Raw genomic sequence first — 23,379 nt, 5'->3', positions numbered from 1 at the left:
TTGTGGCTTGCTTTCGATGCAACTCCAGCTAGCCAGCCCTCTCTGTTCCTCTTTCCCAACTAATCATCCAACTGCGTGCCTTCCTTAGCTCTTCTTCCCCTGCTCCATTCAAAAGTGCCTTGATGGCCAAAAGAGGAAGGAACAGGTATGTTCTCAGCCCACTGAAGGATTCCAAGAGGAGGGGAAAGCTGAGAGCGAGAACGAGTGACACACAACCAATCAATCTCTGGCCGTTTGCTTCTTGTCGTGTCCTGCTTTGCCCCCCCCCCCATGGAGGGAAAGACAAGGTAGATGATCTCCGTTGCAGGCGCCCGCCCCGCGCGCCGCCCCGGCGGCGCCAACGCCAACGCCTACACTAGTCCAACCGAACTACTGGAAACGAGAAGACGCAAGGTAACGTATGTGAGGCCAACAAGAAGTGGTGGGTGTGGTGTGGTGTGGTAGGACGTGTGTGCGTCCAACGGTGTACGGAGAACGCCAAAGCCCGACGTTGCTGTTGGAAATCCACTGCCCTTACCAAAGGGAGACGGACTGCCAGACACAGCAAACACCAATTACCAAATCGAAATCCCACCTATTATTTGTTGTGTGTTTGTGTACCAACGGAGGTCCGCTATGGTTAAATAGCCTAGGCTGCCCATATCTGTCCCCTCCCCCGAGGCAAGACAACAGAAATACGAGATTGCTACTGCTGCTCCTCTCCGACTTTTGTCAGCACGGGCTCCGGAATTATAGGATGGATACCAGGTTCTCATTACTTGCTTGCGCATTTTCTGGCCATTGTTTTCTGTCTCACTACCTGACTGATCTCTCTCTCGCCAATTCCCTCCTCTTTCATTCTTTTCCCTTTCCCTTCTTTAACAAATCTCCCCCCCCAAAAAAATGAAATATAATAAACTTTGTCCGATTTCCCTAGTTTGGCGCAAACAGTAATGTAGGTCACGCGCGACCTTGTACGGACGTTGAAATAAGGCAGCCAAGGAGCCTAGCCTACACACCATAAACATTCCAACCACCAACAACGCCAGCTCCCTCTTTTCACCGCCGTGTGGTGCCCCGCCAGGATTTACCAACGTGTTGGGTCCCCGCCATGGACAAATCAGCTGCGCTCTCAACCATCCCTGATTCTTGCGGGACGCAACCACCTGAGCAGGATGAGCTTCGTCGCCACGAGTTGTCCAAAACCAGACGTCGTCTCATCATTCAGGCTGAGCACTAGTCTGGCATTCCCCAAGACACCACCGACTCGCTCTCCTCTCTCACTCACAAAAACAGCACCAGAAACCTGCCATCATCGGCGCAAACAGGAAACAAAAAAGATGCCAGTTCAAGACCAACAATGCCTATCATTGCCTTCCTTGCCCAATGCCCGGCGCTCAGCGTACTTAAAATAAGGAATGAAATACCATACACATCGTTATATAACCTGTCCTCCCAATGTCGCAGCACCGCCCGGAGCTGGTGATAGAAGCGTCCGGCCAGAGCATCCGACGTCAATGCTATCCTCCGTGTGGTATCGAAATGCCCACCCACCAGACAATGCCCGTCTCTTGACGCCGATCTCGACCATCTCGTTGCTGCGCCTACCCAATTATGCTCTGGTCCGGTCTGTCGTGAAGCATAATAAGAAAAAAAAAAAAAGGAGAAGAAAAAAAAGCCCAGTCGACGTTGAGCTGAATCAGGGAAATCCAACACCAGTAAATAACAGCCACCCTGAAATGGATTTGCTGGGGTTTTCGAGCTGTTGGAGCCCCGCAGCTTCGGCGTGGGTTGAAAACTGAACCTTGTCGCCCACCCAAAAAACTCAAAATCAGATCCGAACCGCAATCGCTCTACTGGCCTCGAATTGAAGGTATAGTGGTACACGGTCAGGGCCGCCGTGCCCGGACAGGATACAGCCTAGGCCCCAAGGTCTGCTCCTCTCGACCTGGTCACAGTCGACCCTCAACTTATTATTGTTCCTCGAACGTAGGAGACCTATGGCGTGAGCCAGCCGCCAAACGATTAATTGCGCCGTTAATTAGTGTTCCAGGAGTAGTGGTTCATGCCGTCAAATGAACCTCGGTGTGCGCTACTGTATGAGCCGGGGGCTGGAGGAGCAGGACCATGCTCCTGCTTCGGCGTCGGCGCGGGGCCTCCGCTAGCATACTGCTCAGGGAAGGCGTATGGACGGCCCTCACCGCTGGTGTATGCAACTGTTGAAGCAGGCTCGCCGGCTGTTGTCGTCCAGGAGCTCGAAGGGGGGTAGTAGTCCCGAGCGGGGCCAGAGTGCGACGCAGCTGACTCTTGTTTGTAGGCCGGTGGTGCAATCTCATTGGGATTGCCGCCTACAGTTCCGTAGGACGAGCCGTACCGGTACTCAGGGGAGGATTCATTGTTGGCGATGGACCCGGTGCTGTGGATTGAAGGATGACTCGCGTGCCTTGGGCTCTTGGTAGGCCTTGGGTTGTCAACGTATCTCGGGACGTTCAATGCGGTGTCGGAGCCCGCTATCGCAGTTGCCGGCACAGATAGAGGCGGCGGAGCGGTGGTGCTTTGCACGTAACCGTACTGTGCCCTGATAGGAGGCTGCTGCTGTTCGTTTGCTACCAGTGATAGCTGAACAGATGGCATGGATGTTTGGAGAGGCATGTCTTGCGGTTCACCACTGAAGCTGGTTCCACCTGACAGAGGAACCTTGTGGTAAGGCTCCGCTCCCATTGTAGTCGCGGGGTAATTTGCTGAGCCGGACGGGGGCAGTTGCGACATAGGCACGGGGTTCGACGAAGTCCAAGTGGGGTAGGAGCTGCTTCGAGTCAGTCAACGTCTCCTTCCTGTGCGTTGTTTTCGTCCCCCTGGAAGAGGGTACCAAGTCTCGATTGAGTTGATTGGCTTGAAAATAAGAAAGGGGCCGGGAGTGGTTCTTACTTGGATCTCATGGCTCCCATGGGAGCACCCGGCATCTTGGGTCCTCCTGCGTTGAAAGTGAACGCGGAACGAGGCATCTGCATGTCCAGCCCTCTTGCTTTGGCCTCCTGTGGCTTAACTGCCAAAGGTCCTGCCACGATACCCAAACCCGTTTCTACCAGAGCCTGTCCTCTCGAGCCCGCGCTGGAACCCAAAAGAGGGATCTCTTTCCTAGCCTGGAAGTTGCGAGGGCTGCGGCCACGAACTACAATAGGCGCAGTTGTCGACTCCGTGAGCACAACTTTGTTGCCGTTAGCCAGTGTTGCAAGAACCTTGAGGTGAAGCACAAAATGCTGTTGGAGCTCCTTGCGTCTGCCATTGTTCGCCGTAGCACTGAGTTAAAGTTAGTACCAATCCCTTGCCGCGAGCGCGCTTGAGGTACTCACATTCTGAATTGCAATCGTCGCCAGCCGATCGGGTACACGGCGTACTCGCCCTCCGCATCCGTTCCATCTTCCTGGAACGGGATCAGAGGGAGCGATGCTGGCTCCTGGTCGGGGCTCTGGGTAATCTCAGGGGAGTTGGGTGGGGGTGTCTTCCAGGGAATGACGATGAGGCGAACGGGGTGGCCGTCGACGGACTCGATCGCAGAGATGGTGACTTCGGTGTTGCTGACGGGGACCGTCTCGCCCGTCTCGGTGATGACGGAAAGCTGACCTCTTGGGGTGATCAGGGAACCGCTGATTTGGAAGAGGTTTCGTCGGTAGCAGGTCAGCTCGGGCTGGAGGATGGCGCTGTCGTTGGCGTTGGAAGGCATCTCGGAGAGGAAGAACATCCCATGTAGCTGCGCGGACAGCTCCAGCTGCTGCATACGGCCATGCTGGTCGACAATCGTGTGCTTGTCCTGCACCCTCTTGAACGACAACAGCTTGTGGTCGTGGTTTACCGTCAGCTTGGACCCGTCATCCCTGAGATCCTGAACAATCTCCTGGTACGGAGGCTGCTCAGTCTGGGAGTACGGCCTCTTGAGATTGGGGAAGCTGTGGTGGGACGTCAGACTGGGATGCGCTTGTCTGTCATAGGCGTCAGACTCGTCCTGAGGGTAGCGACCGTACGGGTAGGACCCGTGGTCGACGCTCGGGTGGTGGCTTCTTGGACGTCCCGCGTGTGGCGAGTTGGCGGAATGGCCTCCGAGGCCGGAATCCAGGCTGTTGTTGAATCGAGACGACATTTGGACAGGACTTCCATAGTTGGACCAAAGACTGGAATGCGCCGGCTCTTTCAACTCTGCCATGACGGGGTAGGTCACCGTGGTTGACATTAGAGCATGCCTTTCTGGAGCGCCGCAGTCCTAACCCAGACCCAAGCGCGCCTCTTGTTCAAACAGAGATTATGCAGTTCCTTGCTGGCGGGGATCAACAAGGCATACGACGATGTTGTTAGTCGCGGTGATTAAGGGCAAACCAAAGGGAGAGAAGGTGATGGTGGTTGGCCGTGTTTGAGGGGGAGATCTATTGTGTCGAGCAGTGATGGAGGAACACTCGAAAAGATGCAGGAGAGGCAGAGGTGAAGTTGAGGTTCAACGGAGGACGGTCATGTTTAAGGTTGCAGGGACAGATGTATACTTGTATACGATGGGGTGGATGGGCAGAAGGAGGACGGTAGATGTTGGAGGGGGTGTCTGATGAAAATCTTCGGCACTGTCTTGGGGTGGATACTGAATGGGGCAGGGCTGGGGGAGGCCGGCCAAGGTCGAGTTTGTGTCGAGTCGAGTCGAGTCGAGTCGAGTGGGCAGGTAGAGTCCGGTAGACGGGAGTCGATGTCTCTACGGGATGTTCCCATGCTGTTGCCGACTTTGTCAACTACTCGAGTGTATGTGCCCGTGTGCCTTCTTCAGCGGCAGAGGCCAGCGCAATGTCACCAGTACAACGTAACGGCGGGTTCTTGGTCATGGACGGTCAGTGCATGCGGCCATACTGGGAAGGAGAAGGGGAGCAGCGGGCGATCTGGTGAGCGGAAGAACAAGGCACGCAATGGAGCTACAACGATGAAGAGGGGGGTAGGGTATGGATGCGCCCTGCAGAGCGGCGACCAGGTTTAGGGAAATACCCTTCTTAGAAGGCGGCGCTATGGGGAAGGGGGGACCGCGAGAGGAGACAAGTTGTGGTCAGGACGAGGGGCAGCACTGAAACGGATTGATAAGAGCAAACGAGCACAGCTTGGGATATGCCAGGTCCAGGTCGTCAAAGGCTGTTGCAGTAGCTCTCTGTGGATTATGAATTTGCATATATCATAATCGAGGAAGCGACAAAACTGACGGGACATCGGATCGTCGAACAGCACTTTCGCCCACGCTTATTCGCTGACGGCACACATACATACACAGGACGAGCTGCCTATACCACCTACTGCATACGCGCATACAATTCCATACTGGAACTTGCACCCACACATAAAACAATGAACAGACAGATGCATTCATAATGAAAGAAGATGATCATGGAGACGACAGACCACACGGGTCGAGTAGCCCCAGTTGGACACACACATACACGCGCACACATAGGCAGGCACACCCACCCACCACACATTACTGTGCTCAACATCCAGTGGTGCTCTCACATTCGCTCTCAAGCTAGCACACACACACACACACACACACACACACACACATTGAAAGCAGAATACGCCCCCGCTTCTGCCGGACGGCGCGAACAAGTCCCTTGCACAAACTGGCATCGCTAGCAGCAAAAGACATGGAAGACAGTTGACGGCAAGCCTTCAGGGTTGGCACTACTGACCCTAGTGAGCAGGGTGGCATGTAGCTCCGTCGAGATGGAGGGACGGAGAAGAACCTGGCATGGATCGTACGGAGGCACGGGGGGCATCTCTTGAGGAGAAATCGCAGTCTTGGAAAGGCCACAAGTCCACTCTTCCCGGCCAATAAATGATCGAGGGTGGAGGGGGTAAGCCGATGAGGAAGGCTAGACAGAGAATCCTCCGACGGCTCTCGTAGGCCACAGGCCCGCAAAATTTCTAGAAGACCGTTGGGCAGAGACGCCGATGAAGGATAGAAAAGGGAAAGGTGTATTGACTAGGGGGGGTGGGAGAGAGGGGAGGGGAGAGGAGGGGAAGAGAATCGGTTCACGAGATTGCTAGAAACCAGGGGCCGAGTGAACTCGCTTGGGGCACCCATCCATTTCGAACATCCCTGTCCGGGTATGGTGGAGTGGACAGGCAATATTAAGAGAGTGTTAATATAATAGATACAAGCGCCTGACTGAGGTTTTTGCTGGCTGACGGGCTGGTCAGACAGAAGGCAATGTCTCGCCTGTTTTCAAACGTGCCCTCGCCGCTCCTCGGCGATGGAGGGGTGGCTAGATTTGGAAAAGCAAGGCTGGCAACGGCGCGGTTCGCTCAAGCATTATGGCGCGGTCGCAGGTGTGGTTTGCTTGTTGTTCGGGCTCTGCCGCAAGTGCCATGTTTCTCTAGTGGGCTGCCACACGCATCCGGCAACCGTACGCCGGTTGATGAGTCCGTCCGTCGTGAGGAGAAACGGATTGAAGCAGAGAAGGCAAGTGACAGGAGAGGATAACCCGCTCATGGGGGGTGGAGGGGGGTGCGTGGGAAAAAGAAGGAAAAGTAGCTAACAAAAGAAGGTAGAGACCGAAGGGGTCCTTTCCCGCCATAAGCTGTCCCCGTCGTGAACTGGGAAGGGAAGGTAAGGAAGCGGTCGGTCAAAAATGCCATGGTATCGAATGCATCCCACGACTCGCGACTCGCGATACTGGCGGTTGCATCTCTCAAGGCCTCACTGCGCATGATTAGACTCATATGGAGATCCGATATGACTTACATACATGGGCGCTAGTGACCTTATGGGCCAGGTGTAATCTCCTGGCTCCTCCTTTTCCCCTCGTGTCCGGCCCAGGCGTGGTTGCGTTACTGTTCATGACGTGTAAGGGTTCAAGGTTGAAAGACTTAAACTGGAGACACAACATGACCAGCCTCTGTTGATCTGTGCTCTTGGACGAAGAGAATGATAGAGAGAGAGGTAGTGGCATTGAAGAGTGGCAAGACAACCAAGCAAGCCTCAGGGAAGAGAGAGTGTGACTATAGGACTGAGAACCAGGGTGGAGGATAAAAAAAAACCACCACTGTAATAATGAGGGTGAAAAAAAAAAAGTAGGAAAAAAAAAAAGAAGGCGAGGCACAACATGCGGAGGCGTCCAGGCATGTTCGTTGTAGGAGTTCCTGAAAAGGGAAGTCAACAGTCTGTGCCCGCACCCGGGCCAGGGGTCCACAAAATCGCAGGGCTTGAGGGTCGGTCCTCATCATGGCAGTTGATGGGCCGGCCTCTTGTGGCGGTTCCACAAGTGCCACACACGGGGAGGGACGTTATGGGTCTTGGTTCTTCCCTTTCCCTGCCTTCATTGAAGTACTTAGACTACGTATCTATCATACTGTGCCGTCCCAGTCCCCCGTGGTCCCGCCGCCCGCGCGCAGGTGCGCCACGGTGCGCAACCCACACGCAGTCGAGATGCCGTCTCCGGAATCCTACGAACCAGTCGCAACGCATCTTTGGCATCGTGCTGGAGCGGCACAGCCAAGGCCACCCGGCAAGGTACTACGGTACCTGGGTACCCATCGACCTTGCCTCCATCTATAGACCAGGTCTTTGAAGTACCCTCTCAACCTCATTGGTAAGTGCGCAAAATGACCGACACTGCTCTGTGTGCTTTACCCTCTCGAATCTCTGCTCCCCTTCTTTCCTCTCAAGTTCCCTGGTGCCGAAAATTAAAGCTGCTATGTGTGTGCGTGTGCTTAGACGCCTCAGGGTCCCCCTTGGAGCGAAGAAAGGGGGTTCCCAGGAAGCATGAGGAAGGAGGCAACCCGTCTCATCACACAAAACTGGAGAAACACGTAATCTTGGCTGAAGTGCTTGACCGTGCCTCATAGGCCCTGACACGATGGCCCTATGCGGTCAAGACACTGGGAAGAAATGAACGAGACGGGACGAGGCGTGGTGAGGCGATACTGACAACTTGCGACCAGAAAATCCCCCCCCCCCCCGAATTTCTTATATGCCTTACTATAGTACACAAGAAAAGTCATTAAGCTAGTCCCGTCATACTTGTCCTTTTTGTTTCTGACAGAATAGCTACCTCGCGCAATTGGCCCCGGGGGCCATCGCACTGGCTCCCGAGAGAAGCTCCGCGTCGAGATTCAAGTACACACAGCGTCGCAGTACAGGAGCAAAAAGCAGTGGCAGCAGATGCAAGTGGAAGCAATGGCAGCACGAGTTAAGGTGTTAAGGTAGGGTATACCGATTTCCTATTCGTAGGCTTCAGGGCGGGTGTGCAAGGTACCTGAGCAACTCGATGTACCGACATGGGTAGGGGAACTGCTTGGAGGTAGTGGTGGAGGACGACGGGTGAAGGTGGTCGACCGCCTCCATGCAATACCTCTCACCTCGCGCCTTGGCTTTGACTTGTCTTGCCTTACTTCACAGCATACATACACGCGACGTTGTATGCTGGCATGGCATCAACGGTGTGCCCTCGAGGTGGACCTCGGCCGTTAACTTGGCCTTGGTCCCGGTCTTGTCTTGACTCTTAGTCTAGGATGCTAGGGGGGCAAGGGAAGGGAGCACGGCCGGGTGCATGCAGAGGATGCAGTAGTTGCAGGACTTTAGCTGCAGAAGCTTCGAGCCACGGCTGCAGCGGCGGCCGAATATGGTTGTTGAAAAGCGTCAGAGGGGGCCTGGGTTAAGCCGGAGCAGTAGCCACATGGGCCATACAACTGACTGACTTTTTTTTTGTAGCCGACCACTATCGTCATCACCATCATCGTCAGATGCACACCAGCGACTTATACTACGCCCAGGGATGGGCAAGCCGACCGATGCGATTGCCTGCATGTTGATGCGGAAAGGGAAGTGTTGCGCGCGCCGTCTCCCGAGATGCGATCGGAGCGTAGTCCGAGTAACATGAGGGGACAATTCGGCGGTGGACAAAAGCGGACACGAAAGCCCCAGGACGGGCTTACGTACAGCGGAACGCTTAGTCGGAGCAAGTGTATTAATTCATATCAACTGCATGCCTTCCCTGTATGGAGGCTGGTTCATAATTCTGGAGAGCCAGGCAAGATGTTTCCCCCATGGAGATTTTTACAGAGTGTTAAGGAGCCACGGAGTATTATTGATGGCAACTATCGATAACAAATCTCCGTGTTCCAAGGAATTTGCTAATAACAGTCGGGCCTTTGAGGAAAAGTAAGGCGGCTTTACCTTGCAAGTCCTCACATGGTTTAATTGACCAAGAGCAAACCGCAAAATCGGGGGTGACGAGCCGTGTGTTTCCCCAAATACTAAGAAAAAAAAAAAAAAAAAAGTAAGATGAATTTGCCCAGCACAGACGTCAGACGAAACGGGCAAGATAGAGAACAGAAATGCCGCGTCGAGTTCCGGCACAAGACGAGCATCGTGATGAGACGGGCCAAGGCAAAGACTACCTACCTAGTTAGTAAATGGTCTCGCTTTGAACATTATCAAGGTCAAGGCCATGCATGGTCATGGTCATGGTCGAGACAGAAAATGCAAATAAGGATAGGAACAGGCAAGAAGTAGCTTTCGAAGAGTTCGGTTGACTGATGGCACCTGCTGCTTTCCCGAGTCGGAAGTCCCGGTCGGTCCTTACCTGCCTCTCTTTTTTTGGCTGGGCACGTTCCTTCTCTTGATCTTCTTCATTGGTATTGAGGCGAGCAAGGCACATTACTCCATACCTACTACTTTCGCTCTTTCAATGCCTACCTTCCACTTGGGCAAAAGTATCGGACGGTCGGGGGAAGGGACGGGGGAAGACGAAAGCACCGCCCCGGCGACCGGAGGGGAAAGATTCCAACTTTACCATTTCTAGCCCTTGTAGATGGTGGTTCTCGTCCATGATTGATTGATTGATACCTTGTGTCCTCATCCACCATCATCATCCCCGTCAGCACGCTACAATGCCACTCCCTAACCCGGTACTATGAAGAGGACTGAACAAGGCCCAGGGCACGCCGCGCAGGGCAGGTAGGTCCGTCATACTTGCCTGCCAGGTCTTGGGAGTTTTCCCAGCGCCTAAGTCACCCCCCCCCCCCCCCCCCCCCAAGAGACTTCCAGCAGTGACTGCAAGGCCTATGGTAAGGGCCATGCCCCCGTCAGATAGTGGATTTAACACGCAGCCCTGATGCAGTCCTCGAGCTCGCTGGAGAAATACAGTGTCCCGCCACTGTGTTTACAGCCCGATATTAACTCGCTCTCAACTAATGGAAAACTCAAAACTATGCCAGGCAGGGTTGGCTAGGCTAAGATGCCTTGCGAGCCGGGGTGCTGATTCAATCTCGTCGTCAAGCCGGCCAATACGGTCATTGCTTCTTTCATGGCCCGGTCCCACCTCCCACTTTCTCCTGCTCTGCTTCCAGTATTCTGCCCAGGCAGGTACGTAGATGGGTCCCGAGGACCCCCTCTCTTCCAAGCCCAGCTCCACCTGGTAGACTGGAAGGGATGCCGCTGGCACGCTCTCTTCATAGGGATTTGCGCCTGCTGTTTCTTGTATACTTTTGCTCTGCTTGCTGTCATCGTCGACCCAGCATCTTGTCTCCTCTATTTTGCTTTCCGTCCCATGTAAGTTCAAGTCCACCACGGCGTGGCTCATAGTGTTGATGGCTCGTGCCCTTGTGCATGCAAATGATTGATTGATTGTTGTTCTCGGTTCGAGTGGGCAGGCATTGCCGTTCTTGTGGATGGATGCCGTCGTGGTCGTCGCCGTTATTGTCCCAGCCCAAGTCCACTTGATGCTCTTGCCCACTTGCACGTTTTTGACAGTCTTTTGGGCATGCCGTTGATCCGCCCACTTTATTGCCGGACTTTCTTTCCTAAGTTTAAGGTGAGGTATGCGGTACCTGCCTTCTTCACTTTTTACCTTGTGATCTTAGACTTCCGACACTTTCCCCCCCTTTTTATTTTATTTTATTCCTTGTGCCGTAGCTGCTGGGGCATCGGTTTTGCGGACCTTGGATGCGTAACTAGCTACTTCCCTGCCTCGACTGACACGCGACCTACATATCCGCGCCTCGTACGGATATTGAGAGCAAGATTTTGACTGCAAGCACTAGAGGAGCTATGGAGAGGAGCTCCTCTTTGCCTCTCTCCCTCTCTCCCTTTTTCTCACCTTTCCCTCCCATTCAAATGCCAATTGTGTATCTGAAGCTGCATGATTATCATAATGCTCACGACTCGAGTCGCTGCCCTTTACCCTCTGGCTGACGCTGCTTTCGCTCTCGCTCCACTCCACTCCCATTAAAACCCACCCCCTTGACTCTTTGGTCAGGACTTTCGACATCTTGACGAGAACAAGGACCCTGGGCCGGTATGCAGACCCCCCTCGTCCGTAATCCTCGTCAACTGACCCAGACCTGGTGGAGGTCACCTCATCGCGGGCACATCACCGTTACCCTCTCCACGTCCCCCACAATGCCTCTTTCACTGAGGATCGAAAGGGACAAACGCCAGCGTTTCCTTCTCAGGTACGCCAGCTTTTTTGTTTGGTCCGCTCCGAAAACAAAGTTTATCACGACTCTCGCCAGCGCCGTTGCATTCGGCTCCTGCTTCCTAGCTTCTTAGCACCCTCTCTTGTACCTGCCACTGCTACTGCGAGCCCAAGCCAAGGACCAGCCGAGCAACATCATCTAAAGCGCCAATCTCCCTGAACTCCCCGAGCTTACCTCGCCTCACCTTAACTCACCTCAATTGCTGCGTGGTCGACATCATCTTGCTTAACATGGGCCTCACACCAACCCTGCAGTTTGGGAAATGTTTTGCTCGTCAGCATTGGCTTGCCTTGTCGCGGCAACGCGGACTCTCGTCCAGCATCTAAGCGCTCTTGCATCTACATCAGATATGGCTCGCATCTTCGTAACTGCTAAATATGAGACGCTTGTTTTCTTTCCCTCCACCTACCCGCCGTCTCTTCAACATCTTCGTCTTCCCGATGGACCCCCGGCGCACGGGCAGAATGACGAGCCCCTCCCACATGCACCTCGACAAGTGACAGTACCTGACAGCAGGTGTCAGTCTGTGTGGACACTGATGGTCTCTGTGCTGATCCAAGCCCGCTGAGCTACGCATGCAAGTGACAGCGCTAATAGACGCACTATCAACTAGCACCGACACGGGAACCACGTCACCTTTAGACCACATTACGCCCACAGACCGCATCTCTCAGGTGGTCTACTGGTTTCTATCCGTACAGACAGGATGGCCACACTGCACCCAGGAAAGAAAAAACATCAACAACAGCGAGAACGAAATTTTTGAAAATCGGAGCAAAAACGGCCCCAAATACGCGTGCTCGCGGCCACAGAGCCCCCTTCGATGCAATGCCATCCTCGGCCTTGATTCTACGTCCCAAAGGGGCCCAAGATGGCCGCAGAGCACGCCCCGACTACAATGAAAAACTTGAGAGCAAGCCGCAAAATACGACATATCAATAGACAACACTGTTACCACCACCACAGGCGAGCCACAAGCCGCTACACGAAGCACTAAGACTGCGCCCAAACAATCAACTTCAACACAACAGCCGCCGACAGGTTTTGGGTCACCTGTCACCCCCGACAAAGTTTGCAACGTCCCACAACGACGAAGATGAGTCCGACAGAACAGTATCACCTTCCGCACGGAGAAAGCACCAGGCATTAGGCATGCTACGATCGATGCCACACAATACTACAGACCACAGACAGACTGGTCCCCTGTCGCCCCTTTTGCGAAGAAGGATTGGTGTCCCTTCAACGCGCGACAATGTCTGCGGAATCTGTGCGGGAGCTCTCATACCCAGTAATCGAACATGTCGGAGTCAGTGGAGCATTGTGCTTCGTGGAAGACCCTTGGGCCAATGTGGTGGAGGGCAATAGTGGTCAACAGGCAAGAAACAAGAGGCCACATAGGAACCCGGCAGGAGGCAACAAAGAATTTACAGATGCAACTGAGAAAACGGCACATACAAGTCCGGGAGGATACGGACAAAACAAAGAGACAAAGCTGAGCGCTGGGGGGAGACTGTAGGTACAAAGAACCAGATACGGTGCTACCAGCACCAACTGAACCGAAGCAGGAGGACGCAAAACAAGCATTCTAGAGAGCAACACAAAAGCGAGAAAGCAGACAGGAGAGCAACACACTTCTTCAACAGAGGGCACAAACACACAGAATAGAGAACATAGTGGGGAGCTTGGGGATAGCTGGCCCTGATGCAACATCAGGGCGAAGTGGGGCGTCGCTGTTCATTGTCGACGCTTCGGCTACCTGCCAAACCCCGCTTTCCGGGCATAGCTGCTGGCATAAGAGCGGCTTCATAACCGAGTAGGAATAAATCAATCAATCAATCAATCAATCACACTGCACCCAGTTTTTACCGTGGATTGCAGACCACCTGGTATCAGAGAGGGGAGAACCAGGCTCTTGCCGCAGTGTTTGCGGAATGTCCGGTCAGCTTCGACAACAAATGCCTCTACCACTGTTTTGCCCTACTTTGCTCATGACGACCAGCAGCAACCATGCATGCGGCCGGATATCTCAGTGCAGGTAGAGAACCATGTGCGCCTTTAATCAACCAACCACCTTGCATCAGGTATCACACCGGTCCGGAAGGAAACACATCTCAATCTCCGGTACCGAATCACACACCAGACAAACAATGACGGCGATCACATTAACTTGCTGAGCACTTCTAGTGTACCAGAAGCTCCATCTGCCTCCCGCTAAATCAATGTCGTACGAGTCCCCTCTGTTGGGGCCGTTCATGACTGGCAGTCCCCGGCGGAGCGGCTTCAAGGTCGATCACAGTTGCTCGAGTACCGCCACTACGGAAGCGCCTAGAGGTACACCACCGATATGAACGTTACCCTAAATCACCACTGCCAACCAACTACCCGCCCGCCCACCCACCTTCAGGATTCAGGGTTTCTCAAGGCCAAGCTGGGTTTTTTTTTTCTTTTTCTTCTTTCCCCTCGCACTTCTGGTTCAGTCTAACTCGAGGGAACATACCTAGACCTTGTACACTTTCAAGCGTTATCCGTGCTCCACGGACCTCGTCTAGAGCTGGTTTGATTCTGCGCTATTCTTGACGCGCCTCACCTAAAAAGCGTCCCCCGTCGCGGTCATAGAATTCGTCAGAGACCCAACGCTCGCGGCGGAAGCATCCCTTGCTTGATGTAACGGTCCGGGGGTGCAAAGGGGCTCACGGCGAATTTTCTGTGAGATCGCGCGGGCACGGGGCCCGTCACGCCTCTCGTCGACGCGGATTCCTTGTGCAGATGGGATTGCCGCCTGTTTGTCCGACCAGCCCCCGTCCTTGTCGGCCCACACATGCCCCTAACAGCCTTCACAGACCCTGTCAATTCTAGTCCTCTTGCTGTTCAATGCATCTTTGATTGGTCTTCCAAGGGACCTTTCGACCCTCTGCCGACCGTCGCCCAGACTACTCGTCATCTTCTTGTAGTGGAGAGGGCCACTGAATGGGGGAGCACGGCACTCGATGGGAGACTGTTTCAACCCTCCTCGATCAAGGACTGATTTGGTGTTGGTCTGTGTTTCGAGATCGAAACACTCAACAGGGCTTAACAGGGCTGTGTACACATGGGAAACACGAGCCTACATCAGATAGACAGCCATACCGCACAACAGCCATAACCGGTTACTTGGCTAATGCTGGCCTCTGAATCGTTCCCTGCAGTTAAGGGGCGAGTCACTGGTACGGCAATTTCTGAACCGCTCGCCAGGTCTCTGTTATTTTTACCCAAGGGGCCAATGTTTCTGGGAAACGAGAGTTTGTAGCAACTTGGTCGTGGACTGCAGACCGAGATTATCCCTCCTCCTACCCATGGCCATATACGGCTGGCTAAGGTTATATGTGCCGGCTAATATACCCTCCAACTGCCATCACCCTCCAACTGCACATCCTGGTTTCGCGAAGCACATCGACGCAAGCGCAAAGTCTGCACTAGTCGCCAGTTGAGCAAGAGGGGCTTTCATTATTTTGGATATTCACAACTTTCACGGCATCAGCACAGCTAAAATCACGCGCTGTTGCCCTGTGAAAAATGGCCAACTGGGCGTATCCGATTGATACTGAAGCATTTACGCCTTGTGGTAGTCGGCTCCAAACCACCGGCTCTTTACGTTGCGAATTGTGTATTGTAACCCAAAGCGTCAAGAATCCCAAGGCCATCAATTCTCCGAATTGGATCGCTCCAACAGCATGGAGCCTGGAGGCGACAACCAACAAGCCACGCCATGGAGTTTTGATGGATCGACAAAGGGCAACCTGAGGGATACGGGGACCCAGAGGTAGCGGGGGTGGGATGAGCCATGTCTCGCGGCAGTCGGCTCTGGGTGCCATTGCTAGACGACGTACACGCCATCTCGTCGAGTTCCCACCTAAACAAGCAAGAAACAAATTCAGGAGATTCAGCGGAGAATGGGGACGGGACATGAGAATGGCGCAAGCCTCCCTGATTCTCTTAGCTAAGCATCTCATCTGGACCTTGTCATGGTCGCAAACCGTTTTTACCGAAGAGGCCCGACCCCTGCATTGGTCCCCACCTTTCTCCGGCCGCGGACGAATTAACCTGTCCTCCATTTTGGTCTAAGCTTTTTCTAGGAAGGTTTCCGGCACAGGAGGCTCCTTTTGGACGATGATCTCCGCCCTCGTCAGGAATGTTCTACTGGATTAAGAAAAAGGTATACTTTGCTTTTCCCATTTCCCAAGACTCTCGATACCCCAAAGAGAAGTTCCTACTCTACCAATGTTGAATTGATCCCCCTGGCAATGGGTCGATGGGTAAAGGTTGTCATTGTTGAGTCAGCACGGCCGCTGTGGGCCCTGGCACTGATCTTCCCCGGCAAGTGCCAGATGCCCCCTAGCCTTCAACTTACAGCGCCGTTGACTCGCAGGTCTGTCCCTTCAAGCGCACTGGCGGTCGCAAGCCGCGACACGTGAAGGCTTGACGTGAAAGTTCAGATTGTCATCAATCGCTCGTTAGTTTGTGCCTACTTTTCCAACGGATTGCTTGCTTGGACCTAACATGCAGCACGCGAACCGCCTGCCTGCGCATCACTCTTTCACTCATTTATCAACTCATTAGATGAACCCTACCGGGAAGGATATCCTGTGAACAGTGACACATGGCTAGCCTTGTTGCGCCCAGCACCTAGTTCATCTCTGGCTCAAATTCAGGTGTGGTGGCGTAGAAACATACGGGGCAAGGCCTGATGACATCTTAAGACAACAAACGGTCGGCTATTGAGGTGGCGCGAGATGCGGGCATCTGAATCAAGAAGCAGAAGCGATTTTGTGGCGCGCCAACCCAATCGGCTCGAAGCGCAGACTTGGCGCCGACGTCCTCAAAGAGCGGCCTAAGCACATTTCACTGAGGACTTTGGTCAGCGACCGATTGACTATACAGCATATTACATCGGTTTGGCCGATTAGCATTCCGAATCGGCCTTACATTCCGAAAGCACACCAGGGGTGTCAAATATGGACAAATGAACCAAGCCATCTGAATGGCGTCTGGGGCCTAGAAAGAGCACAATGCCCGAACGGCCTACAAAAGGCCCGGGGCTAGTTTATCCTCTGCAGGTAATGTTTGGCCGGATGACCGCGGCATGCTCTTCAACCGGTCACAGGGTGCTTGTACTGGCGCGCTTCCTGTAGTGGTCATGTTTGACTTCTCTCCATCTGCCGCGAAGGGTTGAACCCTGCCGGAAAGTATTGCCACTGGAAGTTGCCCAAATCTAACCTCACGTATCAAGTGAGGCCTTCGCGAATTAGCAAGACGCACATTGAGTGGTCCAACCCGTCCGCTGCATCTAGCCACCTGACGGATTGGCGGCTATCTTGCAACACGTTCCACCATGACGCGAATGCGCCATCTTCTCACAGCGAGTTGCGTATCGTGGATATAATGGTGGGGTCCTAGCCTCTAAAAATGATGAACATCGATGCTGCAGTATCACCCGAGATTAGCTAAGTCGGCACCACAAGACCAAGAGCGTGAAAAGGAAACTCGGCCGGTCGTAATGTCCTTGTTTCTGAACTTAGAACGGACGCCGTTGTTTATTGCTGCTGATTTGTGGCGATGCAGCCCTATCCTGTCGCAAGTCCCTCGTTAAACCACTGATTTGTATCGAAGGAAATCTCTGGCTCCCCCCCCGCCCCCTGGATACCATCAATCTCCGTCATTTTCGCACAGTCGGCAGGCCCCCGACAATATTGAGGCGTGCGAGGATCCCTTTCAAAATCAGGACGTTCCCGACCAACTAACTCATGCGCGAAAAGAAGGCGGATATTGGCCGATGGAGCCCATTAATTATCCATACGGGGCATGCGGCTTTGTTAGGCTTGTCCAGTGGCATTGCAGGAGACCTTAACAACGTTGCCGGCTAGTGCTTCCTCTCCCGGCTCAACAAACAACTGCACGGTTTGTTTCTCCGCTGGGCCCATGTTAAAAATTCCTATACCCCGCAACGCACTATGTAGACATCACAGCCCACATCGCCCATCTGCCAACCTCCCTTCGTCTTCGCTGGTATTATCCTGTCTTGCACGAATCTGAGATCGTATTGTCTGTTTATTTGTTTATCTATCCTTTGGCCGGTCCTCTTTGCGAAGGACCCAGGAGATATGGATTTTTTTTTATTCCCCATCCCTTGTTTTTGCTGGTTCTTCATTCTGCTTCCTAGTCCCCCGGTTGGAGTATAAGAAGCTAGTGACAAATTGGGAGCTTGACCGGCATCACAATCCCCTCTCCCGTTGAGCGACCTAGATTTTAGCCTGGAAGGGCCGAATCCAATGGCTGCTATTTTCCCGACCACTCCCCTTGGCCAATTGGCATCTTGGCCGTTATTCGGCCTGCATAGCTTCTGGGGGTTAGAGGTCAAGAGCAAAAACAAAGTGCGGCTGCTTCTGATCGTGGCGTTCTTAGTGCATGCTCATCCCCACTTGAGCGGTTCCTACGGTGCCCTACCGCCTGTCTCAACCTCCGTTCTACAGTTTGGGTGTAGACGGACGACAATCGAGCAAGATTCAAGGACAGGCATCTGGCGAAAAAGCCTAGGGAATTTCGTCAACGACGCTAGGTCGTCATCCCCGTGCAGACCGCAGCAACGCCAGTGCCTGCAACCGACATTTAGTAGAGACATACATCGTATGTGATGCTGGAGCTGCCCAGCACACGCTTGTACCCAACTGGAAATGGGCTCCAGTGATGGTGCTGCAATAACATCGATGTTCACTCTTGAAACTCTCAAGCCGGGCCCACGCGGGACCTATTCCGGCCTCGGGTCGATGACTTTCATTCAATGCCTTAGGACTACGCCGAAAGAGAAGAGGGAAAGCAAAAGCTTCGTTTCGGTTAGCTGACGTCTGGATAACCTGGCTTGAGTCGCGACAGCGGCGAGTCCCGCCGCCTTTCGGGCTCCGGGACGCCACGCGGAATAGGAACGGCATGAGAACTGCCTCGAGCTATTGGTGCTGCTGCTACTCTGACTCTTTTTATCCACCTTAGAGCCCTGAGTGCAACATTTCTCAGGCACATTCCCAGTTGAAGTTGCAGGGCCCGCGCTCATGGCTACACGACGTTGCCTCGACACTCCCAAGACGAGAGAAGAACGCTTCGTCACGAGAACGGTGGGACGTAAGCCCAGGCAAACCAAAACTCGGAATCGCATACACCCAGGCTTGTCGACGGGCACAGTGAACTAGACAAGACGCAAGCCTTCGAAGCAATAGTGAAGTAAGTTCAGGGTCACGGCAAGCGATGGATGGCGCGTCCCGCTGGCGTGGTGGCAAAACTCGTTATCATGTGTTTCTCACCGGGTACTGAAGGCGAAGTAAATTATGGTGTCGAGTTCTAGGTCATCGTCGTCGTCTATCTGGGGTTGCTACCCTCCGGCCACCCCCCCTGTGTCTATCAGCCCCTAAACCTAGGCGGCATGCCCTTCTTCCAGGCCCGGTCACAATGCCCGTGTCGTCAACGGATTGCTCGCCATCAGGAATCGACACGATGACGAACAAAATACGGAAAGGGGCAGCGCCGGAGGCTAAAGGAGTCTTTCATACGATTATGATGATGGGTCTTAATCTCTCATGCGAGGACGACTCGCGTGAATGTCTGAGCAAGGTACTCTTGAAACCCTCTCTCTCCTCCCCTCGCCAGAGTTGTATTGAATCGCAAGAATCTTTCCGAGGCAAAGTGGAGCTGAGTAGCAACGACAAGAAACCTTTTTTTGCTTCTCCATACCCTTTTGGTTACTTAACGGGGCTTCTCATCATGCTCTTTCCGTGTTTGGTGTTTGCCCCAGCAAGTTGTGTTCACTACGACGTCGTCGTCAAAGTCGCGCGTGTTGACGGACGTGCTCGTTTCTCTAGCATTTTCTCCTGCCTATAGCATCTGTGCTAACTCAATAATGCTTTCATTCGCTCTTGGCTACACTCCACTTATCTTCAACAACCGACGAGGAGTCTGTCGTGGAACACTATAATGGGGACTTTCCTCCCACGTACTTGCTGTCTTACTTTGCTGGGTTGCCACGCTGCCACGCTGCCCCGTTGCCTCCGCCTATCCTCACCTTGCTTCTTCTTCCTCAGGATCTGATTTGCACTGGTTGTACTCCAACCTCTCGAACGGACAATATGATATGGTAACGAGAGTGGAGGACCGGGCCTGGCCGTCAGCAATGGTGGATGATATAGCCTGGGAAGCTATCCAAACTTGACAGGGAGGAGGGAGGAGGGCAGGGTTGGGTGGATGGTTGCCGCCGCCGTCGCCGCCAGTCAGGCACACTCCTACCAAAGACCACAACGGGGGCTACCGGTATGTGTGTGTGTGCGCGCGCGTGCAAAAGAGCCCACGCTGCCATCTTTCCCCTCCCCCTTTCGAGGGGGGCCTGCCGCCTGCCCACCTGCCTGCCTTAAACCCTGACGTGGTAATCGTTCCTGAGCAAGCCCCCCTTTCCTGAATGAGCACTCCCGGCTGGCCTTACTCGCTCCTTTATCAAAAGGATGTCTAATACCACTTCAGCATCGATCTTTGTAAGAAGCGATGCAGAGGCGGTGATGGTTATTTGATTGTCAAAACGGAGTACGTGAATGATGGAACGTCGTATGAGGTAGGAGGGGCAAGGTTGCGTACTGATGCGCGCGCTTCGTTCGGTGTTCTAGAATGAGGAGAGTACGTATACCTAGAGGGACAGACTAGAGCAAGACGAAGAACAAGAAGAAGAGGAAGAAGAATACGCAGGACCGTGGGATGAAATCGTTCAGCAAACGCGGTATCTAACGAAACATGCCCAGTTTGTACATCTTGAACCTACCTCTCTCTCCCTCTCTCTCTCTCTCTCTCTCTCTTCTTTTCTCGGATAGGATGTTTTCTTCGGCCATCTATGCGCGCCCTGTCCGCAGATGCCATCTACTCAGTATTCATTCCCTGGGCATGAAGAATGCCGTGTTGAATTACCCGGGAAATGGGAGGGGCGGGCAAGCGAGGGTCAAATACCCAAGTTTTTTTTTTTTTTTTAAGTTTTTTTTTGCAACCCTCGAGAACTGCCGTTCTTTACCTTCGGGGATGGGCTCCGAACCGAGATGATTGTGAGATGTGTAATAACATTTGCTCCCGACGAAGTACATATATCTGGACGATCGATCGGCCCGGAGATGACGGGTGAACGGGGTTGGATATCATTTCTCAAGGGCACGGAGATTGATAGTCGGGACCCGAATCTATCGTCGTTGAAGTTTGAAGGGTTACCTATGTAGTCAGTCATGTTCGTTGGCTACTTTACTACCTTCTTCTGATCATGACGCAAAGCTTTGGCACAATGTCCATACATAAAATTTCGATTACATTTCATGATTCTCTATGGCGTATAAATGTCTTTTTCTCATGGTATCAGTGCTGGTATCTACTAACCCCTTCTCCTCGTCTGCCACTCTAGGCTAGGCCACGGGGGCGTTGCTGTAAACACGTTTTCGTCATCATCAGTGCAAGCCGTTCAGTCGTCGTCGCTGTCCTCTTCATCCATCAGAGCCATTTGGACAAAGTGTCGTATCCACGCTTCGTGGAGAGGATCAAGTTCGCCGTCCCCGGCTTGTCCTGCCGCGGCGCCGTTTCCCCCGTTCGCGGCCCCAACGACAGGCACCCGTTGTGCCTGGTTCCTCTGCTGGTTCTGTCGACGACCGCCCCGAGCATCCACGCCCCTATGCCCTCGACCGCCGCGTCCTCCACCTCGAGGCTGAGGGCCTCCTCGCCGAACTGGCGGCAAAGGTGCCGGCGGCGCAGCGGGCGGAACAGGTCCATGGGCTGCTGCGGCTGCAGCTCCTCCTCGACCGCCTCGGGGAGCTGGATCAGCCCCGATACGTAGGACGAGCGGTCCCTCTCGGGCAACGCCACCGGCGGGGGGGCGCGGCTCCTGGGCCACCTCGTCCGCATCCACCTCTGAATCGGTATCGTCAGGTTCCTCGATCTCCGGGACAATGTCAACAATCTCTACGGGTTGCGGCGCCGCTGGTGGCACAGGACCGCCGCCGAACCCGTTATCCACATCATCGCCGTCTCCGCCCTCGAGCTCCCACAATCGCATGTAACAGGACGTGAACTTGCCGTTGGGCTGTTCGTTGAAATGAGCATAGGGGTTCCGCGGATCGAGCCAGGCAGAGCATAAATAACAAAAGTGTGAGGCGCAGCGGAAGCAAATCATGTGGTTGCAGCCGTGTGTCTTCTGCGCCGGCACGCCACACGTCGGGCATGGCGTCGTGTGAAGGTTAATGTAATCGATCGAGGCCTGCTCCTCGGCCGAGATCTCGCCCTTGTCTCGTTTGGGCAGGCAGCGGAAGAACTCGCCGTGCCACGACTGGAAGCAGCGGCTGCAAAAGGCAAAACCGCAGTCTTCACAGATAGCCAGGAGGTCACCGGCATCGAACCCCTTTTTGGATTTTTGCTTCCCTCCCGCGCCGTCCTGCACGGCTGCTTCGTCTTCCTCGTCCGTGTCCTCATCCGAACTCTCAATGTCATCTAAGCCCTCAGGCTTTCTGTGTTTTTTCGACCTCGCAGCCCCGCTGCACCATGACCGTGGGCAGTAGATGGTATTCTTGTCAGACTCAAGTTCGTTCTTGTACTTGAGCGTCACATAACGGGTCACCATGTCTTGGGAGAGACCAATTTGCAGCAGTTCACTAGGGCTGAGGGCAGTTTTGACCTTCCGCTTCTTCGTCTTACCAGAGGCGCTGCGCGTCTCCGCGCGCTCTTTCGCACAGTTCGGGGCAAGGCAACGAACGGTGGCGAGGTCTCCTTCCGTGATCGCATTACTGTAAAATTCCTGCAGACACTGGGTACAAAAGATGTGCCCGCAATCGAGCATTTTGTGGCAAACCGACCCCTTTTTCGGATCTGTCCAGCTTGTCAGCAACAATGAATCGCCGGCCTTGAGGAGATCTCGTACCTAAGCAGACGCCGCAATCAAACGTTTCCTTTGCAAACGCGGCGCGAGCAGCCTCGATATCGTAGTCCAAGATGGCAATCTTGTGCGAGGGATCAATCTCCAGCGCGCCATTCCCATCCACCATTCCGAAAACATCGTCCGCAGCCTGTTGTACATGGTCGATATACGTAAACGCGACCATATCTCTGCCCATTTCCTCCCATAATCGGGAGCCTTCCTCTTCTATTTTCCTAGTAGCGTCCTTCGAGAGCCATGGCGGCGACGTGCTGATGCTAACATTGGGGGGTTTTTCTGAAGGGTAGCCCGGAGGCAAGGTTATGCGAACCACGACGGACGGCAGATGAGACAGCTCGTGAGAGTCAACTCTAGGCTCGACACCGGGGAGCTGAGCGGCGACAGGAACATCGACGTTAGAGGCGGCTGGAAATGTGACAGTTACAGGCTTCGCTGGGTGGACTGGGAGCTCGATCTTGAAGCAGTAAGGGTTCTTATCATCGGGCTCGATTTCGGGGAAAATGGCTTGAAGGGAACCCAGCTCGTCTTGGCGTGGGTCATCGCTGTCGGCGTCCATGGCTGCTACCTGTCGAAGATGGCGTGTGTCATACTTTTCGGTGCGACCAGATGCAAGATCAAGATCAAGCGGGCGCTGGGTAGCTAGAGGGATTGCAGCAGGGGGAGAGTACGTAGAGTTAGCGATGGGCACCGCGAAATATTTGAACAACGCCAGCACTAGTGGCAAAGTTGGACGGCAGTGATATTATTGTAGTAATGCAGATAAATAGTCGCGGAACCCGCGAGAAGTGCGACTGGCTATGATGGGCCCATGTCCGAACAAAGGCTGCTGTAGAGGGTTTGAGTTACGGAAGTTGCACGAGTGCCTAACTGAAGAAAAAAAAAACCAGGTACAAAACCGGCTGACCGGATTGATAATTAAATGATGACTCTTTGCC

The 23,379-nt window shown here is 53.8% G+C and overlaps 5 protein-coding genes across 5 annotated transcripts; 3 read left to right on the top strand and 2 right to left on the bottom strand.

The window, feature by feature from the left end:
* Positions 1-2,016: 2,016 nt before the first annotated feature.
* On the bottom strand, positions 2,017-4,207 carry CTRU02_201949 (NDT80/PhoG like DNA-binding family protein; the record flags this gene model as incomplete). Its single annotated transcript, XM_036725306.1, has 3 exons — positions 2,017-2,785; positions 2,908-3,279; positions 3,333-4,207. 3 exons carry the CDS (start codon positions 4,205-4,207, stop codon positions 2,017-2,019), a joined length of 2,016 nt encoding a protein of 671 aa, XP_036582984.1.
* A 1,172-nt stretch (positions 4,208-5,379) lies between these two features.
* Positions 5,380-5,631, top strand: CTRU02_201948 (uncharacterized protein; the record flags this gene model as incomplete). Its single annotated transcript, XM_070203951.1, has 2 exons — positions 5,380-5,422; positions 5,453-5,631. 2 exons carry the CDS (start codon positions 5,380-5,382, stop codon positions 5,629-5,631), a joined length of 222 nt encoding a protein of 73 aa, XP_070062533.1.
* A 5,668-nt stretch (positions 5,632-11,299) lies between these two features.
* CTRU02_201947 (uncharacterized protein) lies at positions 11,300-11,551 on the top strand (the record flags this gene model as incomplete). The annotated part of the gene is made up of 1 exon (XM_036725304.1): positions 11,300-11,551. The coding sequence occupies one exon, from the start codon at positions 11,300-11,302 to the stop codon at positions 11,549-11,551; it is 252 nt and encodes an 83-aa protein (XP_036582982.1).
* A 1,179-nt stretch (positions 11,552-12,730) lies between these two features.
* Positions 12,731-12,994, top strand: CTRU02_201946 (uncharacterized protein; the record flags this gene model as incomplete). The annotated part of the gene is made up of 1 exon (XM_036725303.2): positions 12,731-12,994. One exon carries the CDS (start codon positions 12,731-12,733, stop codon positions 12,992-12,994), a length of 264 nt encoding a protein of 87 aa, XP_036582981.2.
* A 7,989-nt stretch (positions 12,995-20,983) lies between these two features.
* Positions 20,984-23,000, bottom strand: CTRU02_201945 (RWD domain-containing protein; the record flags this gene model as incomplete). Its single annotated transcript, XM_036725302.1, has 2 exons — positions 20,984-22,377; positions 22,430-23,000. 2 exons carry the CDS (start codon positions 22,998-23,000, stop codon positions 20,984-20,986), a joined length of 1,965 nt encoding a protein of 654 aa, XP_036582980.1.
* Between the last annotated feature and the right edge of the window lie 379 nt (positions 23,001-23,379).

The sequence above is a fragment of the Colletotrichum truncatum genome (assembly GCF_014235925.2).
Source record: "Colletotrichum truncatum strain CMES1059 chromosome Unknown Contig_0001, whole genome shotgun sequence".
In the NCBI taxonomy this organism is placed as follows: Eukaryota; Fungi; Ascomycota; class Sordariomycetes; order Glomerellales; family Glomerellaceae; genus Colletotrichum; species Colletotrichum truncatum.
Note: the sequence above shows the minus strand (reverse complement) of the source record. Positions and strands in the feature narration are given on the sequence as shown.